The sequence below is a fragment of the Phyllobates terribilis genome, unplaced genomic scaffold (assembly GCF_046119375.1).
Source record: "Phyllobates terribilis strain yellow unplaced genomic scaffold, ASM4611937v1 Scaffold_11__3_contigs__length_659146591, whole genome shotgun sequence".
Taxonomy (NCBI): Eukaryota; Metazoa; Chordata; class Amphibia; order Anura; family Dendrobatidae; genus Phyllobates; species Phyllobates terribilis.
In genome coordinates this window covers 451247814-451268733 of record NW_027362771.1, presented here as the reverse complement: position 1 = coordinate 451268733, position 20920 = coordinate 451247814, and the positions used below count along the sequence as shown (strand labels likewise).

At 43.7% G+C, this 20920-nt stretch overlaps 1 protein-coding gene across 2 annotated transcripts in view; it reads left to right on the top strand.

Moving 5' to 3' along the window:
* The window catches only part of AGBL1 (AGBL carboxypeptidase 1), a 1577225-nt gene that overhangs the window by 1094638 nt on the left and 461667 nt on the right, over positions 1 to 20920 (top strand). For both annotated transcript variants that reach the window (XM_073653286.1, XM_073653285.1), the window contains exon 22: positions 12320 to 12480. In XM_073653286.1, coding sequence (XP_073509387.1) covers positions 12320 to 12480 — 161 coding nt within the window. The remainder of the gene's footprint in view (positions 1 to 12319; positions 12481 to 20920) is intronic.

Here is a 20920-nt window from a genome sequence, read left to right as displayed (position 1 = left end):
CATAGTAGTGATGCTTTGGCTTGATATCTGCAGGGAGTGACACAGGAAATGGGAGTGTGCTTGAGTTTGAGAGACACTGCCAAATTTTCTGCAGTCCATCTCAGCATCTGTTACTAAAGTCAATCTAAGCCTAACAGCAGGGGGCAGCAAATGAAAGGGATTGTCTTCTGTCTTTGGCTTCCTGATTGCTGGGGATGATGTGCACCTGAAGATTGACAGTTTGGACCAGTGAGTTGGTTGCATCGCCGGTCTTCATTGAGCTTTCTCTCATGCTGCTAGCAGAGGCTGCTTTTCTGCATTGGACATACGCAATGGAGACTGAAGCTAGCTGGTTCCAACAATCTGGCCAGCTTCAGAGCGGTGAGAGCAGGCTCTAAAGCATAGTCTACAAGTGGCATGTGCTTCTTGCCAAGGTAACTGGCCACTTTGAGACTGCAGAGTGGCCTGTAAATATGTCAGTGAGCTGTGCACTATAAAATAAAAAAAAAATTAAAAATCCCTTCGTTCTTCAGAAAGAGTTTTTGCAAACACTTTGCAATTCTTTCCAAAGAGGACTTAGAAACCACCCTTTTAGGAAGTGCGACCCTGGTGGCAATGCACTTTACAGTTTTTCAAGGGATAAACAATCAACCTTTTGAAATAAAGTGCTTTGAAAAATTACTATTGTCTATAAAATAAAAATAGGCAGTTCTTAAGCGCAGTTTCCTTTTACATTTGTATGAAGTCTCGATAATTCTAAGATATTCTGAGTGTAAACACATCAGCCCACAAGTTTAATTACCATGATTAAGGATAACTCATTTTTTCCTACGTGGGATGAGTCTGACTCGCTTTCTTAATCATAGATAGTTGTACTGCATTACTTTGTATTCACGTGTGCAATGCTTGCTCTTCTCCTTGTCGGTCCATGTGAACTGTGTGTGTGTAGCATTGTGATGGCTACATGACCAGGCTAGAGAACATGTTTCCTATGCATTACACTGCTTAAGCAGATGTTAAATCTCGCAAAGTACCACAATGGGCTTATCAGCCACGGCTTTCTGTGTACAAGCAAAAGTTATTACTGAAAGAATGTCATTACCATAAAAAATGATTATTGTCTGTAATCCTATGTCAGTGGTTAAGCTATTCTGCGCTCATACAACCTCTACACTCATGTCAACACATGGAATTGTACAAGAGAGCAACCTACTGTTTGATGAGCCCTTCAATTAGACTTGCTTTCATCTCATTGTAATATCACCTTCCCGCAGGACACCTACAAGTCTGCGTCTTATAGCCAAGATAACTCAGTATTTATTGTGCTTATTTAGAAATGACACATTGAGTGGTTTTCCAGCCGAGGTAAAAATTGCCGGCGCTATGCTTGGGTAACACCTTCTCCTGATATTACACTTTAGTAACAAGAGACCCTTACATTATGCAGATCCCTTAATAAAAAAATTATATTAAGGTCATATTATATGCATCTGTTAGCTATCATCGATCTATATGTCTGTCTTCTACAGATTTTCAAGTATTAGTGTTTAATCAGGAGCTGCTGTACTTACATTATCCATTAAAAGGGTTGTCCGGGACTAAGAACCTGATGTCCTTGAGCTCATCAATTTCAGATCAGTGAGGGTCTGACACTTGGCACCCGAAAAGCTGAGCTAATAACTGGAGGATTAACCGCTGAAAGTCCAGTGTACAGGAGGGGAGCACAACAGCTCCATATGTGTTGTGGCCTTTGGAGCTTCTGTTGGCCACCACTCTAGGTATCAGCTGAGCAGTAAGGGATGACGTATGTCGGACCCTCACCAATCTGATATTGTTGATCTATCCTAAAGAAAGGTCATTAGTAGGTTGGTTCCTTGGTCATTAATAGGTTGGAACTCCTTTAAAGGGAATCTCTCACTAGGTTTTTGCTACCTCATCTGAGAGCAGCATAATGTAGGAAAAGAGACATTGATGCCAATGATGTGTCACTTAGTTTACTGGGTGCAGCAGTTGTGATACACTCAGAGTTTTTAAATGTAACATGTAGCAGAGCTCAGAAATCTTCCCCCACCCACAGTCCTTCTGAGCTGCTTTCAGTGTTCATTATCTATTGACAGTAAGCAGCTAATCAGTGCTGGGGTGGAATTGGACCAGGATGCATGAGAGCTGTAGTCCTCTAGTGTTAATCTTCTGCTGATAAAACACTCATTGTATTGAAACAACAGTGAACAGACTAATAAGTGATACATTTCTTAAATCTGTGTCTTAGCCCCTACCTCATGCTGCTCTCATACTAAATAGCAAAAACCTGCTGATAGATTCCCCTTAATGCTATATTTAATGAAAATGTAATTAAAGGGGTTGTATAGTTCCAAAAAATTATCTTTAAATATATAGAATTTATTCATTGACTTTTATTTGGAAAGTAAATTGATTTTCAGCTATCAGCTTCACTGCAAAACATATACAAACAAGGCCAGCGGCCAGCATTCATTGTATTAAATTAATGCATTGGTGCACGTTTGCCATGGTCAACATACAAACATATATGCCAACAAAATGCATCAGCACTCTGCAATTAATGTATATTGAAAGTCCACTATTGTTACACAAAAAATCTGAGGTACTTGGTACTATTATTATGAGGTACTATTATTGATCAGAAAGTGTCTAAGCCATCCACCAACAACAAGGTGGACTTCATTTATAGGCCCTGGTTAACTTGACTATCTGCATCAGTGCCAGGTGCGGTTGCTCCATTTCTGGTTTGTGCTGGTCATAGGAAAGAAATTCTGGTGTCAGCAGATGACAACTGCTCTATGTGAAGAGGGCTGACTATTTACGTCAAGGCCAATGCATACACAGGGAAGCAGGCTGACTTACCTACTGAAATATGGTAATCAGCCAGCCTCCTTCTCTATCAAGACTGATGCATAGATATAGAAGGAGGTTGTTGTAGTTACTTAAATGAAGCAGTTAATCTGAGAACAGCATGATACATAGCAAGTGAGCCTGATTCCAACAATGTATCACTTAGTTTACTGGGTGCAGCAGTTGTGACACAATCAGAGTTTTGTAATGTAGCATGAAGCAGAGCTGTGAAAGCTAACTCCGCCAACACCAGGTTCTCCATGTACATTGTATATTGACAGTGATCAGCTTATTAGAGGAGGGGACAATATCAGACCACTTCTCATGTGAGCACTATTGATGAGCGAGCACTAAAATTCTCGGGTACTCGTTGCTCGGCTTGAGCAAATTGGAATACTCGGGTGCTCGACCAAAGCAATGAGCCCAATGTAAGTATATTGGAAACTGGAGCATTTTTCAGGTGGCTCCCCCTGGCGGTCTGCAGAGGGCCTAAAAATTGCCCAAATCGACGGGAACAGTGCTCAAATGACATGGAAACAGCATGGGGAAGACCCCTGGAAGCATTTCTGACTCCCAGGTCACTGCTGTCAACAACGTTGTCAGAGTATTACGCCACTTTTACGGACTCACAATAAAGCATACAAAAACGAAACCAAAATGGATTTTCCAGGGAAATATGTTAAGGAACATCCTTTCCAGGGTAATGACTTGTTTATAAGGAAAAATAAATAACCAAAAACAAAAATACTCCTCCACACCTTGGGCTATGTTCACACGTAGCGTTTTTGATGCGTTTTTGCACTTTTGCATTGCTTTCAACCAAGACAAATGCATTCACTGGGAAATGTCATTTTAACATTGTACAACCTTATCTGGCCATGTGGTGTGTGACACATCAACAGACACATGCATACAGTGTTGAAAAGACATGGGAACAGCATGGGGAAGACCTCTGGAAGCATTTCTGACTCCCAGGTAACTGCCTAAAAGTGTGCCCATCATAAGTGATCCTTGGCGCATGCAAAGGATCTCTGTCAGAAAATTTTTGACAGCTGCTTGCACTTGAAATGTAGCCTTTTAAGCTCGTGGAGGCGGAAGCTGTCCACAATCTTATGGCGGCAGCGATCGGGTATCCACACTCGGTCCCCAGCTGCCACTATTTGTCCCGGTGTCGTCTCCGCCTTCCACAAGCACTGGTCCCACAACATTACCCGTGCCCTCCCCAGTGCACTTACTCGGAAGGACCGCCGAACCACAAACACGTGGACAGGTGAATGTGGCCAGGGACAGTACGGAGCCAGTCCACAGCTTTTTTTGCTGAGTTGTATTTCACCACAGCCATATTCTTTAGCTTGGTGAAAGGACTTGGGAAACCATATCTACTCAGATGTCATTTCTCCCAGGAAGTCCTCTAAAGCTGCTTTCACTTGAAATGTGGCCTTTTAGGCTCATGGAGGCGGAAGCTTTTCATATCCTCATGCCAGCAGCGGCCGGGTGTCCATACTCGGTCCACAGTCGCCACTATTTCTCCCGGTATCGTCTCAGCCTTTCACAAGCACGGGTCCCACAACATTACCCATGCCCTCCCCAGTGCACTTACTGGGAAGGACCGCCTAACCACAAACACGTGGACAGGTGAATGTGGCTTTTTTTTGCTGAGAGTTGTATTTCACCACAGCCATATTCTTTAGCTGGGTGAAAGGACTGGCATAGAGGGAAACCCTATCTACTCTGGGTGTCATTTCTTCTAGGAAGTCCTCTAATGCAGCTTGTTGCAGAAGCAATGTCAGCCCGTCCAACATCAACTTGCACTTGTCGGTGGTGCTTTGACACACAAACATCTTTCTTTGCGCATTTAATTTCATGACTACCGAGTTGGGCAATGGACTGATCTGCATTGCGGTTTGAGAAATAACATGCAGAACATGCACGACTGATCAACATTAAAAAAGCAGCCATAGAGTGTCCGGGAACCTTCCTCCACACTTTTCTTAGCCAGGGCTGCTTCTTGGCAGGGATGGACGGACCCACCAGAAAACTGAAGACTCCTCCGGTGGGCCCTGACTTCTCCTTCAGGAGAGTTCATAGTGCCGAGGTGAGGCCATGAAGATGATGGAGACCACCATCTGCTTAGTTTTCTCTTACTTGGAATGCAAGCGCAAATATGTAGCCAGCCACCCACCCACAGGCCGCAATACTAAACTGTCAGATTTCTGGGTAGCTGCTTGCACTTGAAATGTGGCCTTTTACGCTCGTGGAGGCGGAAGTTTTTCACAACCTCATGCCTCATGCCTCGTGTCCATACTCGGTCCCCAGCCGTGCCCTGGCTTCTACCTCAGCAGAGTTCATGATAGCTCTATCTTTGCAGCTTCTAAGGGGCTCTTATACTGTTATTGCATATGCAGTGACTTCAAGGGCCGCCAAAAATTTGAACGCAACCCAATACACCTTTGAAGAGACATAGAGGAGGGTCTCAGTAAAAAAAAATGTTCCCATTATAAAGGAGTGGGTCTCCTATAGTGGTAATGCTCATGCTGTGACTGCAAGGGCAGCTAAAATTTGGGAAAAACCCTACTAACAATTTAATGACACATAGAGCAGGGCCACAGTAATTACATGTTCCCATTAGAAAGGAGAGGGTCTGCTATACAGTTATAGGGTATGCAGTGAGTCCAACGCCTGACCAAATTTAGGAAAAACCCCACTAAGAATTTAAAGACACATAGAGCAGAGCCACAGTAACAAGTACGACATGTTCCCATTAGAAAGGAGAGAGTCTGCTATACAGTTATAGGGTACGCAATGAGTCCAACGGCTGACCAAATTTATCAAAAACCCCACTAAGAATTTAAAGACACATAGAGCAGGGCCACAGTAACGACAAAATTCCCATTAGAAAGGAGAGGGTCTCCCATAGTGTTGGCCTATGAAGTGAATGCATGGGCTGGCCAAAATTGGGAGGTACTTCAATACCCCTTGGAAGAGACTTAGAGGGCCTCATAAAAAAATGTTCCCATTAGAAAGGAGCGAGTCACCTATGCTTGTAATGCCCATGCACTAAGTGTATGGGCTGACAAACATTTACCTCTGGGGGTATACATGAACATACTGTATATATATTTTTTTACGGACATCATAAACATCCTTTAAAAAATTATGTGGATGTTGCATCACGGACCACAGTCACCCTGGTGAAATGGTGTTGGAGGATGAGGATGAGGAGAAGGAGGAGGACAAGAGCAAATAGCCAAAATCAGGGAGCGTATACCCATGTGTGGGTGTGAAGAGGTGCATGGGAATACACCTCCCAAAAAAAGACACTGGATTTGAGTTTATGTTACGCTGCTTTCTTTCGGTGGTGTTGAGAAGTCTGGCCCATTCCAGTCCTTGTTCATTTTTATAAGAGTCAGCCTGTCAGAATTTTCAGTTGACAGGGGGATGCGCTTATCAGTTATAATTCCACCAAGGGCACTAAAAACCCGCTCTGATAAAATGCTAGCGGCAGGGCAGGCCAGGACCTCCAAGGCGTAGACAGCCAGTTCATTCCATGTATCCGGCTTGGATACTCAATAATTATAAGGCACAGAGGAATCACGGAGGACGTTGGTACGGTTGGCAAGGTACTCTCTCAGCATCTTCCCAAACTTTGCACTGCTTGTGAGAGTACCCCGCACCTCAGGGCCTGTGCGATGGCAGGGTCTGAGAAAACTGTCCCAGAACTTTGACAGCGTTCCCCTGCCTCTGCTGGATTGCATTTGTATCTCTCTCGCCTGTACTTCTTGGTTGTCCAATGAACTGTGACCGCTGCCACCAGCGTTTTCAGATCGGATTTTTTTTAATAGTTCCGCAACAAGGGCATTCTGTTACTGCCCCATTTTTGTAGACCTGTCCGTCTCAGGAATAAGAGATATAAAGTTCTCCTTGTAGTGTGGGTCTAGAAGTGTCACCAACCAGTAATGACTGTCACCCAAAATTTTGAGAACGCGAGGGTCATGGGAAAGGCAGGGTAACATAAACTCAGCCATGCGTGCCAGACTGCTAGCAGGCAAGACTTCCGTGTCCTCAGCAAGAGGATGACTGACCATGGAGGCATCTTCGCATGCACCATGGACAGGGGTTGGCTTGCATGCACAACAGCAGAAGAAGCAATGGTGCCACCCGCAGACACTGTTCCTGGACCCTGGGGTTCGGCCCACAAAGTCGTGTGCTTTGCTGCCATGTGCCTGATCATGCTGGTGGTGGTCAGGCTGGTTGTTTTGCCACCCCTGCTGATGCTGGCCTGGCAGGTGGTGAAAATGGCCTTTTTGGGGTTATCGGCAGAGTCTTTAAAAAACAACCAGACTCGAAAAGACCTAACAGTTGTACTGGCAACTTCCTTTGTGTTGGTGTTACGGGGAATGGTTGCCTGCCTTCTTTCTGCGGCCACCACACTGCTTCTTCCTGCCTGTTGGGGTGCTCTGCCTCCCTACCCCTGTGTGCTGCTCTCCTCACTCTGCATGTCCTCCTGCCAGGTTGGGTCAGTTACTATATCATCCACCAACTCGTCTTCCACTTGCGCACTCTGGTCCTTCTCCTGACTTTCTGGCAATTGTGTCATCATCGTCCACCTCTTGCTAGACTTTCCCACCGTCGCCTTCGCGTGACCGTGGCTGCTCAAATATTAGGGCATTGCTACATGTGATCTCCTCTTTCCCCGCTTCAAGTGGACCGGACCAGAGGCCCAATGTATAAATGGAAAAGTGAACAGCTCTTCGGAGTGTCCAAGTGTGGGATCAGTTGTCTCTGGGCATTCGGCATGGTGGGAGGAAGGAGGTTCAGGGTGAGGAATATGCGGTCCAGACTCACAGCTACTGAGACTTGACCGTGTGGATGACAAGGTGGTGGTGGCTAAGTGACTGGAAGCATTATCTGCTATCCAAACAATAACCTTTTCACACAGCTCTGTGTTCAATACTGGTGTTCTGCGGTCCCCTATTAATTGGGACAGGAAGGTCAAGCGAGAAGATGTGGGTGTTTATTGTGGCACAATTTCAGCTTTCCTGCGGCCTCGGCCTCTGCATGCACCATCATCACCATCACGTTCAGTTCCCCGTCCCTTGCCACTTGCCTTGCCCATTTTAAATGAAGGACAAAATCTTCCACACTCACAACAAATGACTGAATTTGGAGCGAACTTATATGTGATCCGTGTGACAGACAAACCACAGTTTTAAATACCTGTCCTGTAGGTAACTATTTTGACCAGCAATCTGGTGTCAATTGCTTCACTGACACACTGAAACAAATTTTTAATGGAGGCCAGAAATGGCAGTATTTTCAGTGCAATTATATGTAATCCCTGTGACTGACAAACCAGTTTTAAATAGCTGGATTTTTATATCTCTTTTATCTCTCTCTAAAGAGCATCAAACATGCAGCGAGGAGTCCCAAGCTCTCACCGAGCAACCCCGGAAATACCCGGCGAGCGCTGAGTATCTCGAGCAGTGAGATGCTTGGGCAATCACCGAGCAGTAGTGAACATGTTCGCTCATCACTAGTGAGCACCAGTCCTGGCAGTGATAACCCCCAAGTGATAAAACGTTCATTGTAAGTAAACAGCAGCACACAGCCTAATAGGTGACACATGATCGAAATCTGTGTTTCAGCCCCTATCTTCTGTTGTCTTCAGATTAAATAGCAAAAACCTGCTGACAGATTCCGTTTAAGTGTTTTGGAAAACTCATCTCTTATGGCGTAGTCTCCTTTAAAAAAATAAAAGTGAGCTTTACGCTCCATTCACAGGTCCAGAACCAAGTTTCTGCCACCTCTCTTCCTGGTGTCTGTTATTGTCTGCAGTGCTGAAGTCACAGTGACAGCGCTGCTGCCAATAAGTGACCTTATAGCCTGAGTTGATGGCATGGGCCACTCTGGGCCAATGAATTCACTGGTTAGCTGCAGCAGCGTCAATGCGAAATTAGTGATTCAGACCAATGAGCAGAGGTGGTGACTCAATACTGGACCCCGAGAGAATGAGTAAAGCTATCTGCCGACAATGCAAAAATGCTCCGTTTTTTTTTTCTGAGCATTTCTGCATCTCCCTGGCAGAAAAAAGGCATGCGGATTGTACATGCATTTTACCTGCCAGGAACAAGCGGATGTGAAGCGTTCTTCACTTGCATTTCCGCATGCGGGTTGACAAGCGCTTTCCAAGCGATTTTAGCATCACTTGGAAAGTGCTTGACAACTTGGTCACACTATATAAATCCATGCAAGCGGCATGGATTTATATAGTGTGACCGAAAGAATGTTAAAAAATAAAAAATAAATATATACTTACCTTTTGATGGCCCCCGGAGTCTTTATTCGATGCGTCCTGGCTTGCTGGCAGCTCGTGGTACACTGAAAGGACCACCGCGATCTGCCGGCAAGCTAGGACAAGCACACCGGGGGCCATCAGAAGGTAAGTATAATATTTATTTTTTATTTTATTCTTTTTTTTACAGGTTCTATGGTACCCGTGTCTGGAGGAGAGTTCTCTCTTCTCCAGACCCGGGTACCATCCGCACATTGAAACGCATGGAATGTGCATGTACAGATCCAGTGATGCGGATTCCATGCGTTCCAATGCAAGTCATGGGCGGCAAAAACGCAGCGCTTCCGCAAAATAATTGGTAGTGCTGTGTTTTTTTCAGCAATGATAATCCTCAGTGGAAATTTCCACAGCATGTGCACAGCACATGCGGATTATCATAGTTATTGGTTGGGTGAAGCCATTTATTGTCAAACTACTGTTTTCTCTTTTTAAGTCTTAATGACAACCAAAAACATCCAAATGACCCTTTTCAGAAGTTCACATATCCTGGTGATTTTGGCCTGATAACATGCACAGAATTTGACACAAATGGGTTTGAATGGCTACTAAAGGTAACATCCTCACCTGTTTGCTTGTAATCAGTCTGTGTGCTTAAAAGCTGAGCGAGTTTCTGGGATCCAGACAGACTCTTGCATCTTTCATCCAGCCACTGACGTTTCTGGATTGTGAGTCATGGGGAAAGCAAAAGAATTGACAACGGATCTACGGGAAAAGGTAGTTGAACTGTATAACACAGGAAAGGGATACAAAAAAATATCCAAGGAATTGATTATGCCAGTCAACAGCGTTCAAACTGTGATTAACAAATGGAAAATCAGGGGCTCTGTAAAAACAAAACCATGGTCAGCTAGACCAACAAAAATTTCGGCCACAACTGCCAGGAAAATGGTTCGGGATGTAAAGAAAAACCAACAAATAGCATCAGCTGAAATTCAGGACTCTCTGAAAACTAGTGGTGTGGCTATTTCAAGATGCACAATAAGGAGGCACTTGAAGAAAAATGGGCAGCATGGTCGAGTCACCAGAAGAAAGTCATTACTGAGTAAATGCCACAAAGTATCTACAATACGTCAAACAGCACAGAGACAAGCTTCAAAACTTCTGGTACAAAGTAATTTGGAGTGTTGAGACCAAAATTAAACTTTTTGGCCACAACCATAAATATTACATTTAGAGAGAGGTCAACAAGGCCTATGATGAAAGAACACAATTCCTACAGTAAAGCACCAACATGGATCGCTGATGTTTTGAGGATGTGTGTGCTACAAGGGCACAGGAAATTTGGTAAAAGTTGAAGGAAAGATGAATGCAGCACATTATCAGCCAATACTGGAGGCACATTTGCACTCATCAGCCCGGAAGCTGCGCATGGGATGTACTTGGACGTTTCAACATGACAACGATCCAAAACACAAGGCCAAGTCGACCTGTCATTGGCTACAGCAGAACAAAGTGAAGGTTCTGGAGTGGCCATCTCAGTCTTCTGACCTCAATATCATTGAGCCACACTGGGGAGATCTCAAGTGTGCAGTTCATGCTAGATAGCCAAGGAATTTACAGGAACTGGAGGCTTTTTGCCAAGAAGAATGGGCAGCTTTACCATCTGAGAAATTAAAGCACCTCATCCACAACTACCACAAAAGACTTCAAGCTTTCATTGATGTAAGAGGTAGGCAATACACGATATTAAGAACTGGGGTATGTGAACTTTTGATCAGGGTCATTTGGATGTTTTTGGTTGTCATTAAGATTTAAAAAGAGAAAACACAATAGTTTGACAATAAATGGCTTCACCCAATCAATAACCATGAGTGGAGAAAAATTTTATTTGTTATCATTAATAGTCTCTGAAAAAAGGCCAAGAAAGGAAAAATTCTGCAAGGGTATGTAAACTTTTGAGCACAACTATATGTTGGTTCTTTTTTATTTTAGTGGTGAAAAAAAAAACAAAGTTTGCAAATAAAAAAAATTGGCATCATTTTCCCAGACCCGTAGCGTCTCCATTTTTTGGGATCTGGGGCCGGGTAAGGGCTTATTTTTTGCGTGCCTAGCTGATGTTTTTATTGATACAATTTTGGGGCAGATATAATCTTTTGAACGCTTGTTATTGCATTGTATTTCAATGTTGCGACAACAAAAAACGTAATTCTGGCATTTTGATTTTTTTCTTGTTACGTCGTTTACCGATCGGATTAATTATTTTTATATATTTCTAGATCGGGCGATCCTTAACTAAGCGATACAAAATATGTGTATATTTGATATTTTTTATTGTTTTATTTTGAATGGGGCAAAAGGGAGGTGATTTGAACTTTTATATTTTTTACATTTTTTTAATATTTTTAAAAACTTATTTTTTCACTTTTTACCTGCTTTAAGAATCTCCATGGGAGACTAGAAGCTGCGATCATCCGATCACCTGTGATACACACAGCAGGGTTTCAGCCCCACTGTGTGTAGCTAAAATGTTCACTTGCTATGAGCGCTGACCGCTGTGCGGCGCTCATAGCATCCCAGCAATGACAACCACAGGGGTCTCCTGCAGTTGTCATGCCAACCCATCGGCGACCCGCAGTCATGTGATGGATGCCAATGGGCGGGACTAGTGATGAGTTTCCGGTGCGGCAATGTTAAATGCTGCTGTCAAAGATTGACAGCTGCATTTAACATGTTAACAGCCGCGGGTGGATTTTTATTCCACCCACGGCAGTTAGGGGCACATGACAGCTGATCAGATCTGCTGTCATGTGCCTGGTAACATACGGGCTCAGTGATGGAGCCCGCATGGAGTGCAGGGATGTCACCTTGGACATACTCATACGTTCAAGGTGATAAAGGGGTTAAGCAAGCAACAAGTCCTGTGGCTGCTAAAATTTCACTTAACTTTGTTTCAAGAGGTAAAAAAAAAGTTTAAGGCATCAGAGAACTTTACAATTAGATAAACAGTGCCGGTCGATCATCTGCAAACAGTCGTAGGAGCATTTAAATGCAAGTGTAGAAGTTATTAATGATTTCATGGGATTCAGTTCAATTAATGTGCACACGTTCAGTGCTAGCTGTTTATCTCTAAGATTGATTGTGCTCTACTCATTTCCATATCATCTGCATCCTTCACAGGGCTTACAGGTTGGAACAAAGGAGTTAGAAGAAATGGGGGCAAAGTTTTGCCTTGGTCTGATAATTCTTCTATCTAAATCTTTTTATACTGGAACTCTGCATCCTCAGGTGGAGGCACTGCTCGAGGCGGAGAGAGAATGTGCTGAGAATCACAGAACCAGGTAAGGGATTATAAAAACGTAATAAATTCAAATTTGTACTTTACAATTTTTGTATCTTATGGACATCTTAAATATTACCTACAGTTAACAGTTTACATTGGTTTGAACAATGAAGTTTTCTGAGATCTAATTTTTTTTTACTAAGACAGCGCGATCACTTAAGTTGGGGGATCAGTGGTAACTCCGTCCTTATCATATTCTGACATATCTGTATGTGTACCAAAGGGCAACTTTTATTTCATGTTACATCTGTAATTGTTGAATTGTCTTTCAGCACAAAATGACTGTTCAAACAAAGCACAGGAGCTCAGTGCATACTTATCATGGTGAAACCGTTCAGTGCACCTTCCTACTTACTAGTTTTCCACCTATCTCTGCCCTTTTCTTTCTTGAGTGACAGCTTTGGCTTTACAGAAGCAATAGAAGGACGGAGTTAGATGCAAGGCAAGTGGGAGAGAAGGTGCACTGAGGAGCTCGGCCACTTTAAGGGTATACAGAATGCCTGTCCTTGGTTTGAACAGTCATTTTGGGCTGACAGACTCCCTTAACTTTAATGCAGTAATGTGAATGTCAGACTGCCATGATGATTCTGGCACAAGAGGATGCACATTGAATTTTTATGGTGGTTTCCTGAATCTCCCTCAGATGTCCAAGGCAAAGGGTTTTTTTGGAGGGAAATGAGGGGGGATGGAATAAGTAGCCTGTCCGACTGACAGATATTTAAGGTGTATGACTTTTTGGACCCTGAAGTGTGCATTTTGCATCTCTAGCAATATCCTAATTATTAAAATGTCTTAATTTCCTGAAGAGATACGGTAATAACAATTTTGTACAGCAAATAAAGGAGGTGAAAATAAATGGAAAAGAACAGTATTTGCCTGTAGCTGAAGTTCCAGTGTCATGACTTTGCCTTCAAGGAGTTCTGCAACAAGTCAACACACAATCACTAAGAAATGGACTGAAAATGATGATTACTCTGATTGTGAATATGAATTGTTTTGCTAAGCATTGGACTTCAGTAAATCTTATGTGTCACCAGGAGATATTACTTGTTGTTAAATCCTAAATTATTGCTACATATCTTGTCAACATAATGGACTAGTTATTTGCATTTTACTACTAGTATTCTGTTGAGTTGGCACAGAAAATGCAAAAAGTAATGAAATAGTTAATCATATGCAAATTGCCTCTTTAGAGAGGAAGAGGACTAGACCTCTAGTGCCATCTATTGGATGTAGCAATCCTGAAAGTCAATATTAACCCTTTAACAGGGTTGCCACATGACTTAGGACATTCCTTCCGAAGTCATGTGGCAAGGCTAGTTAAAAAGTTGATATTGACTTTTAAGATGGCTACATCCAACAGGTGGCACTAGAGGTTGAGTCCTCTTCTTCCCTGAAGAGACTATTTGCATATTTAAATTCCCCGCATTGCATGGCCTATAAGTTTCCTTACACTGGCTTAGCACTCTCCACATGGAGAAACATTCCCCCATTGATCCATAGTTTATCACATTAAGTTTGATATATTATATAGAAAATATTATTATTTAGAAACCTCATAGGGTTATTTGCAATGCTATTAATTGCCAAAAAATCCAACTCTGGTCTAGACTTCAATACTTAAAATAAGTTGCTTAGGTTAGTTAAAATGATCATCTCATGGACATTATAAATGCTGATGCCCTTGTCAGGACCCCTTCTATAAGCCAGAACAGAAAGCCATTGTGTAGGAGCAGCTCCCTCTCTGGTGGATTGATGGAATACATTGCTACTGCAGGTGAAATGTATAGCCAGACGCTGCTTCCCAAGCAGGAACCGCTATTAGCCCAGCCAGCTTGCATACCAAAAAGGTTGTCACTCACAAACTGCTTCCTTTGGCTTTCTCTGACTAAATTGGGAATGGTAAAACACAAAAGCACATGTTGTAGAAATATACAATTTTATGTACATATGACACTGCCAGTTAAATAGGCCATTCACATGGGCACTTGGCTGAGCATTTATGCCATTTCAATGGCGAGTGAAGAGAAAACTTCTGTGTGACATCGACTTCTCTTCTCTGAAAACAAAAGGTTGAGTCTTGAAATTCCGACTTCCTAATCCTTCTCTGCACTGACATGTGTGAGAAAGTCAGTAAGTCGTGCCTCTTTGCTCTCTGCACACCGGGATGTCAGTCACACTGCTGTGTGCATGCTTCCACTGTGCGATAGCATTGATTAACGATGGTTCACTAGTTCACTCCTTTTTGGCATTGGTTTCTGAGCAGCGCTATCGATCACCCAGTCCCATCATCCGTCATCCAAATTCTGGACACCCTCGTTGTAACTTAGTGGGTGAATCTGCAGCCCTCAGGGAGCATTTTATTTCCTACTTGTGCAGAATTGTGCCTGCGAGCACAACCTCACTGGGTGAGTAATTATCACCTTAAAGTGTTCTATCCACCTTGTAAGATTTGCACTAGGGGTGCTTTCCCCTTTTTAACATGGTCGCGCCAGAAGCGTGTCATAAGACCGGTCCATCAGCGCTCCCATCACATAATCGCGGGTCACCGATGGGTTAGCAGGACAACCCGGGGTCTGCAGGAGACCCCGTGGACATATCCAATGTGCTATGAGTGCCACCCAGCAGTAAAGCCCTGCTATGTGTAACATAAGCAATCAGATAATCGCAGCTTCTAGTCTCCCATGGAGATTATTGAAGCAAGTGAAAAAAAATGTTTTTAAAAATATAAAAAAAAATACAAAAAATAAAAGTTCAAATCACCGCCTTTTGCCCCATTCAAAATAAAACAATTAAAGAATCAAAAATACACATATTTGGTATTTCCATGTTCAGAATCGCCCAATCAGTAAATGGCGTAACAAGAAAAAAAATGAAAACACCAGAATTACGTTATTTTGGTCGCCGCAACATTGCAATAAAACACAATAAGGGGCGGTCAAAACATCGTATGTACCCAAAAATGGTATCAATAAAAACATCAGCTCAACGAGCAAAAAATAAGCTCCAGATCCCAAAACATGGAGATGCTACAGGGCTCGGAAAATGACGCCATTTTTTTTTGCAAACTTTGGATTTTTTTTTTCACCACTTAAATAAAAAAACCCTATATATATTTGCAAAAAAATGAAAACGCAAAAACCCAAGAACGTATTGGAAGGCTGATAAAGCGATCGTCTTACCCTCTAGGGATAAATCATGAAGTTAAGTTCCTTTAAAGTGGTTGTACATTGAGAAATGTTTCGCTGTATTAATAATAAAATATATAGAATTGAACAATTTACTTGTATCATCAAAATTGCCTGAATCCTACATAATCTGGGACAAAGAAGGGGGTTGGCTTAGCTATTAAAATGAACCCATCAGCTTGTCCCTTTTAGATGCACGGGAAACTCTCTTCAACTTTTTACATAAGCCAGAACTGAAGATATCAGGACCTGGGACCAAGGCTCATCTCTATAGATATGGGCACCTTTGATAAAACTAGTGTGTTAGTAATTTTCGTATATTTATATTATGAACACATTTTAACATTTATTATTATTATTATTATTATTATTATTAGGTGGATAATCCTTTAAACAGAACCTGGGAGCACGATTTTGTAATGTAAAGACTGGCTGTAATGGGGCTGTTATACAGAAGAAATTGATACCTTTGGTGCAGAAATCCACTTTATTGTCCTTCTTTAGTCACTATTTGAAGTTTTCTGTGATTTCGGCGCACAGGGGCTGGACTGTATACTGGGTCTTCTCCTGCCTGTCTGTAATTTCTCGATCCTTCTGCCGGTCTCTTGTGCTTCAAATTTCCTCTTCAAATAGAGGAGGCAGGTCACTGAAATAGCAGGTGGAGGGGGCCGAGGAATCACAGGCAGGGAGGAGAAGACCCGGTGCACAGTCCGGCCCCTGTGCACTGAAATCTAATTATCAGAAAACTTCAAATGATTAAAGAAGAACAACAAAGCGGATTTCTTCACCAAAGATATCAATGTAATCAGAAGTACAGAGCCTTTATGTCTTTACTTTACATTACAAAATCGTGCTGACAGGTTCTCTTTAATTATGTTAGCAGAAAGTTTTTTCCTTTCTACTAACATAATCCTAACTTCACAACTGTAACTTGATTTTACTTTAAGCTGTATTCATTTTACCGAGCGGCGGTGTGAGAGCGTAATATCTTTATCTCCTATTACCGTTCCTCACAGCTCGTGCTTGTTTCATGCGTACACAGTTTGTCTCTGACACAGTTCTGTTAAAGCCAAGATGTCTCATGTTGGCATTGAATTGGCTTTTCAGTCTGTGCCTTTGACATCAGACATTTCCGCTTGTCAAGAGTTATATCTTTACTTGTCTTCCACCCTCCTGGTTTGTCATGGGTCTCCTCGACCTACTCCGTGCTTTTCTGTTTTTTTCTTACACTCTTTGCCTCAGGGAAGAGAATATTGAGCAAGACTAGCTGGTCAAGTTGTGTGCGATTGATTGTTTCTGTTGTATGATCCAAACGAATCAGACTCAATGCTCTGCCTGCTTCAGTCAGGTAAAACTGTCAAGAATAATGTGAACAGGACTGTGAAAAAGCCACAAACTTTCCCTTAAGGAGAACACCGCTAACAGCAATGCCGCACAAATGGAAATAAGAGCATTGCAGAGATTTGTATATGCCGAGTGCCCTTGACATGACCCTAATTCCCTCTTTTAACTGAAGCAGATTCTGCTATAAAATGCTGCTCCATGTGACATTATTATTTTAGACTTATTTTTTGCCAGTTATAGTTTGCAAAAAAAATTGCAAATAAAAAAAAAGTTGTTTGCATATATTTTGTCACAGTTTTAAATTCATATATGGGTTAAGTAGCAGACAAAGATAGGAGTTTATTAGAGGGAGTCTATCAGCAGAAAGTGACTGTTCAAACCAAGCACAGGCGCTCAGATCACCCTAGGCGTGACTAAACCATTCAGTGCATCGTCCCACCTACTTGTTTTTCATCCATCTCTGCCCTCCTCTTCCTTTATTGCTAGCTGTAGCTTTAAAAGTAAGCCAAGGAAGCAGAGTTGCCAACTTGACTTTTATTTTTCTGGACATCTTATCAAAGAATCACGTACAGGCAATATTTTTTATAGACACATTGTAAAACCATAATAAATCATTATAAGTGATACATGTCTACAGCCAACAGTTCTGATATGTAGACATCAGCTACATTCAGTGTAAAATGATGATAAATACAGTAAAAATATTCTGTAATATTTTCTTCAACTTTAAAAAAATCACGGACGCCTTAAATGTTTTTACGAACAAGTAAAAAAGTGTCCGCTTTTTACTGACTGTCCTGGAATTTCTGGATGATTGGCAATACAGCAGGGGAGAGTGGAGATTGAGGCAAAAGAAGTAGGTGGGAAGGTGCATTGAACTGCTTGACCATGACAAGGGTGCACTGAATGCCTGTGCTTGGTTTGAACAGTCTTTTTGTGGTGACAGATTCCCTTTAAAACTATCTTTTCATATGCCAATAGTATAATAGTATAATGCTGGTGTACGAAGTAGCTATTTTAAAAAGCGGCACAAGCCAATTTAGGCCATCTGTGTACGAGAAAGTCAAACCTGTGCCCGCTATAGACAAGCTAAAGTTGCACATTTTGGTACACTGGTGAATAAATTTGATACTGATTTCCATCACAGTTCAGAGGCACTGCCATTAATAAAGTTCACTATATGTACTCTGGTATAATTCTTGTACTAATTAATCATAAAAAGATTTTTCTAGCTTAGAAAATCCACATTTAATTAATGTGTAGGTAAATTCCAAATTAATATAAGAAAGTCCCCTCTAAAAAACCCTTATCAACAAGTCATAATACAAAGCAAAGACAAAAATTTTTGTAATTTAGGAGAACCCAACATGTCCATGTGCTAAATGCAATTTAACATATAGGATTTATCCAGGACTATTTTTTTTTTTTAACTATGGACCTAAGCACTAGCAGGCAGAGAGTTGCTAACTACCAGCCTGTTGTGCCCAGCCCACGCTCTGCAGGCACAGAGCGGTCACAGATTTCTCCTGCATGAAATTCAGTTGCTTCTGCTGATGTCAAGTCAGCAGAGCAGGGGCTTCTCTTCTGCTCTGCTCTGTTTATTGGGCGTGACTGACGACTTCATGTTGATTGACAGCCAGCTCCATGTAGTTAGGCAGTGGGGAGCTTGTTAACTGCACATAGCTGGCTGTCAATCAGCTTGATATCGGCAGTCCTGTCCCATCGACAGATCAGGCTGGAAGAAGAAGAGCTACTCTGTTGACGTGGAGCAGCTGAATCGGTGACAGCTCTGATTCGGCACCAGGTAGTACAGGTATGTGGTTGCCTCTGTTAGCTACTACCTGCCTGTTAGTTTTTAGGCCCATAGTAAAAAAAAATATATACCGTATTTTTCGGACTATAAGACGCACATTTTTCCTTTTTTGGAGGAAAGTGGGGGGTGCGTCTTATAGTCTGAATACTATATACATGGCTGTGTTTGATGGTGGGTGTGGGGGAGCAGCAGCAGGGGATCAGCGTGGCACAAGAGGCAGCAGACAACCTACACTGTGCCCGCTACTAAAGAAAAAGAATATTCCCTGCTCTACATGCCCATGGGGGATGGGGGCTCAGAGGGAGCCATGTATACCAGGATGGGGGCTCAGAGGGTGCCATGCATACCAGGATTGGGGGCTCAAGGGGTGCCGTGCATACCTGGATGGGGGCTCAAGGGGTGCCACGCATACCATGATGGGGTATCAAGGGGTGCCATGCATACCAGGATGGGGGCTCAAGGGGTGCCATGCATACAAGGATTGGGGGCTCAAGGGGTGCCATGCATACCAGGATGGGGGCTCAAGGGGTGCCATGCATACCATGATGGGGGCTCAGAGGGTGCCATGCATACCAGGATGGGGGCTCAATGGGTGCCATGCATACCAGGATTGGGGGCTCAAGGGGTGCCAAGCATACCAGGATGGGGGCTCAGAGGGTGCCATGCATACCAGGATGGGGGCTCAGAGGGTGCCATGCATACCAGGATGGGGGCTCAGAGGGTGCCATGCATACCAGGATTTGGGGCTCAAGGGGTACCATGCATACCAGGATGGGGGCTCAAGGGGTGCCATGCATACCAGGATGGGGGCTCAAGGGGTGCCATGCATACCATGATGGGGTATCAAGGGGTGGCATGCATACCAGGATGGGGGCTCAAGGGGTGCCATGCATACAAGGATTGGGGGCTCAAGGGGTGCCATGCATACCAGGATGGGGGATCAAGGGGTGCCATGCATACCATGATGGGTGCTCAGAGGTTGCCATGCATACCAGGATGGGGGCTCAATGGGTGCCATGCATACCAGGATTAGGGGCTCAAGGTGTGCCATGCATACCAGGATGGGGGCTCAAGGGGTGCCATGCATACCAGGATGTGGGCTCAAGGGGTGCCATGCATACCAGGATGGGGGCTCAAGGGGTGCCATGCATACCAGGATGGGGGCTCAGAGGGTGCCATGCATACCAGGATTGGGGGCTCAAGGGGTGCCGTGCATACCAGGATGGGGGCTCAAGGGGTGCCATGCATACCAGGATGGGGGCTCAAGGGGTGCCATGTATACAATGATGGGCTACCAAGGGATGGCATGCATACCAGGTTGGGGGCTCAAGGGGTGCCATGCATACCAGGATGGGGGAACAAGGGGTGCCATGCATACCAGGATGGGGGCTCAAGGGGTGCCATGAATACCAGAATGGGGATACAGGGGAGCCATGCATACCATGATGGGGTATAAAGGGGTGCCATGCATACCAGGATGGGGGCTCAGAGATTGCCGTGCATATCAGGATGGGGGATCAGAGGGTGCCATGTATACCAGGATGGGGGATCAAGGGATGCCATGCATACAATGATGGGGTATCAAGGGGTGCCATGCATACCAGGTTGGGGGCTCAAGGGGTGCCATGCATATCAGGATGGGGGCTCAGAGGGTGCCATACATACCAGGATGGGGGCTCAAGGGAAGCCATGCATACCATGATGGGGGATAAAGGGGTGCCATGAATACTCAGATGGGGCTCAAGGGGTGACATGCATACCAGGATGGGGGCTTAGAGGGTGCCATGCATACCAGGATGGGGGCTCAAGGGGTGCCATGCATACCAGGATGGGGGCTCAAGGGGTGCCATGCATACCAGGATGGGGAATCAAGGGGTGCCATGAATACTAGGATGGGTATCAGGGGGTGCCATGCATACCAGGATGGGGGCTCAAGGGGTGTCATGAATACCAGGATGGGGGATCAAGGGGTGCTATGCATACAAGGAAGGGGGATCAAGGGGTGCCATGCATACCAGGATGGGGGATCAAGGGGTGTCATGCATACCAGGATGTGGGATCAAGGGGTGCCATGAATACTCAGCTGGGGATCA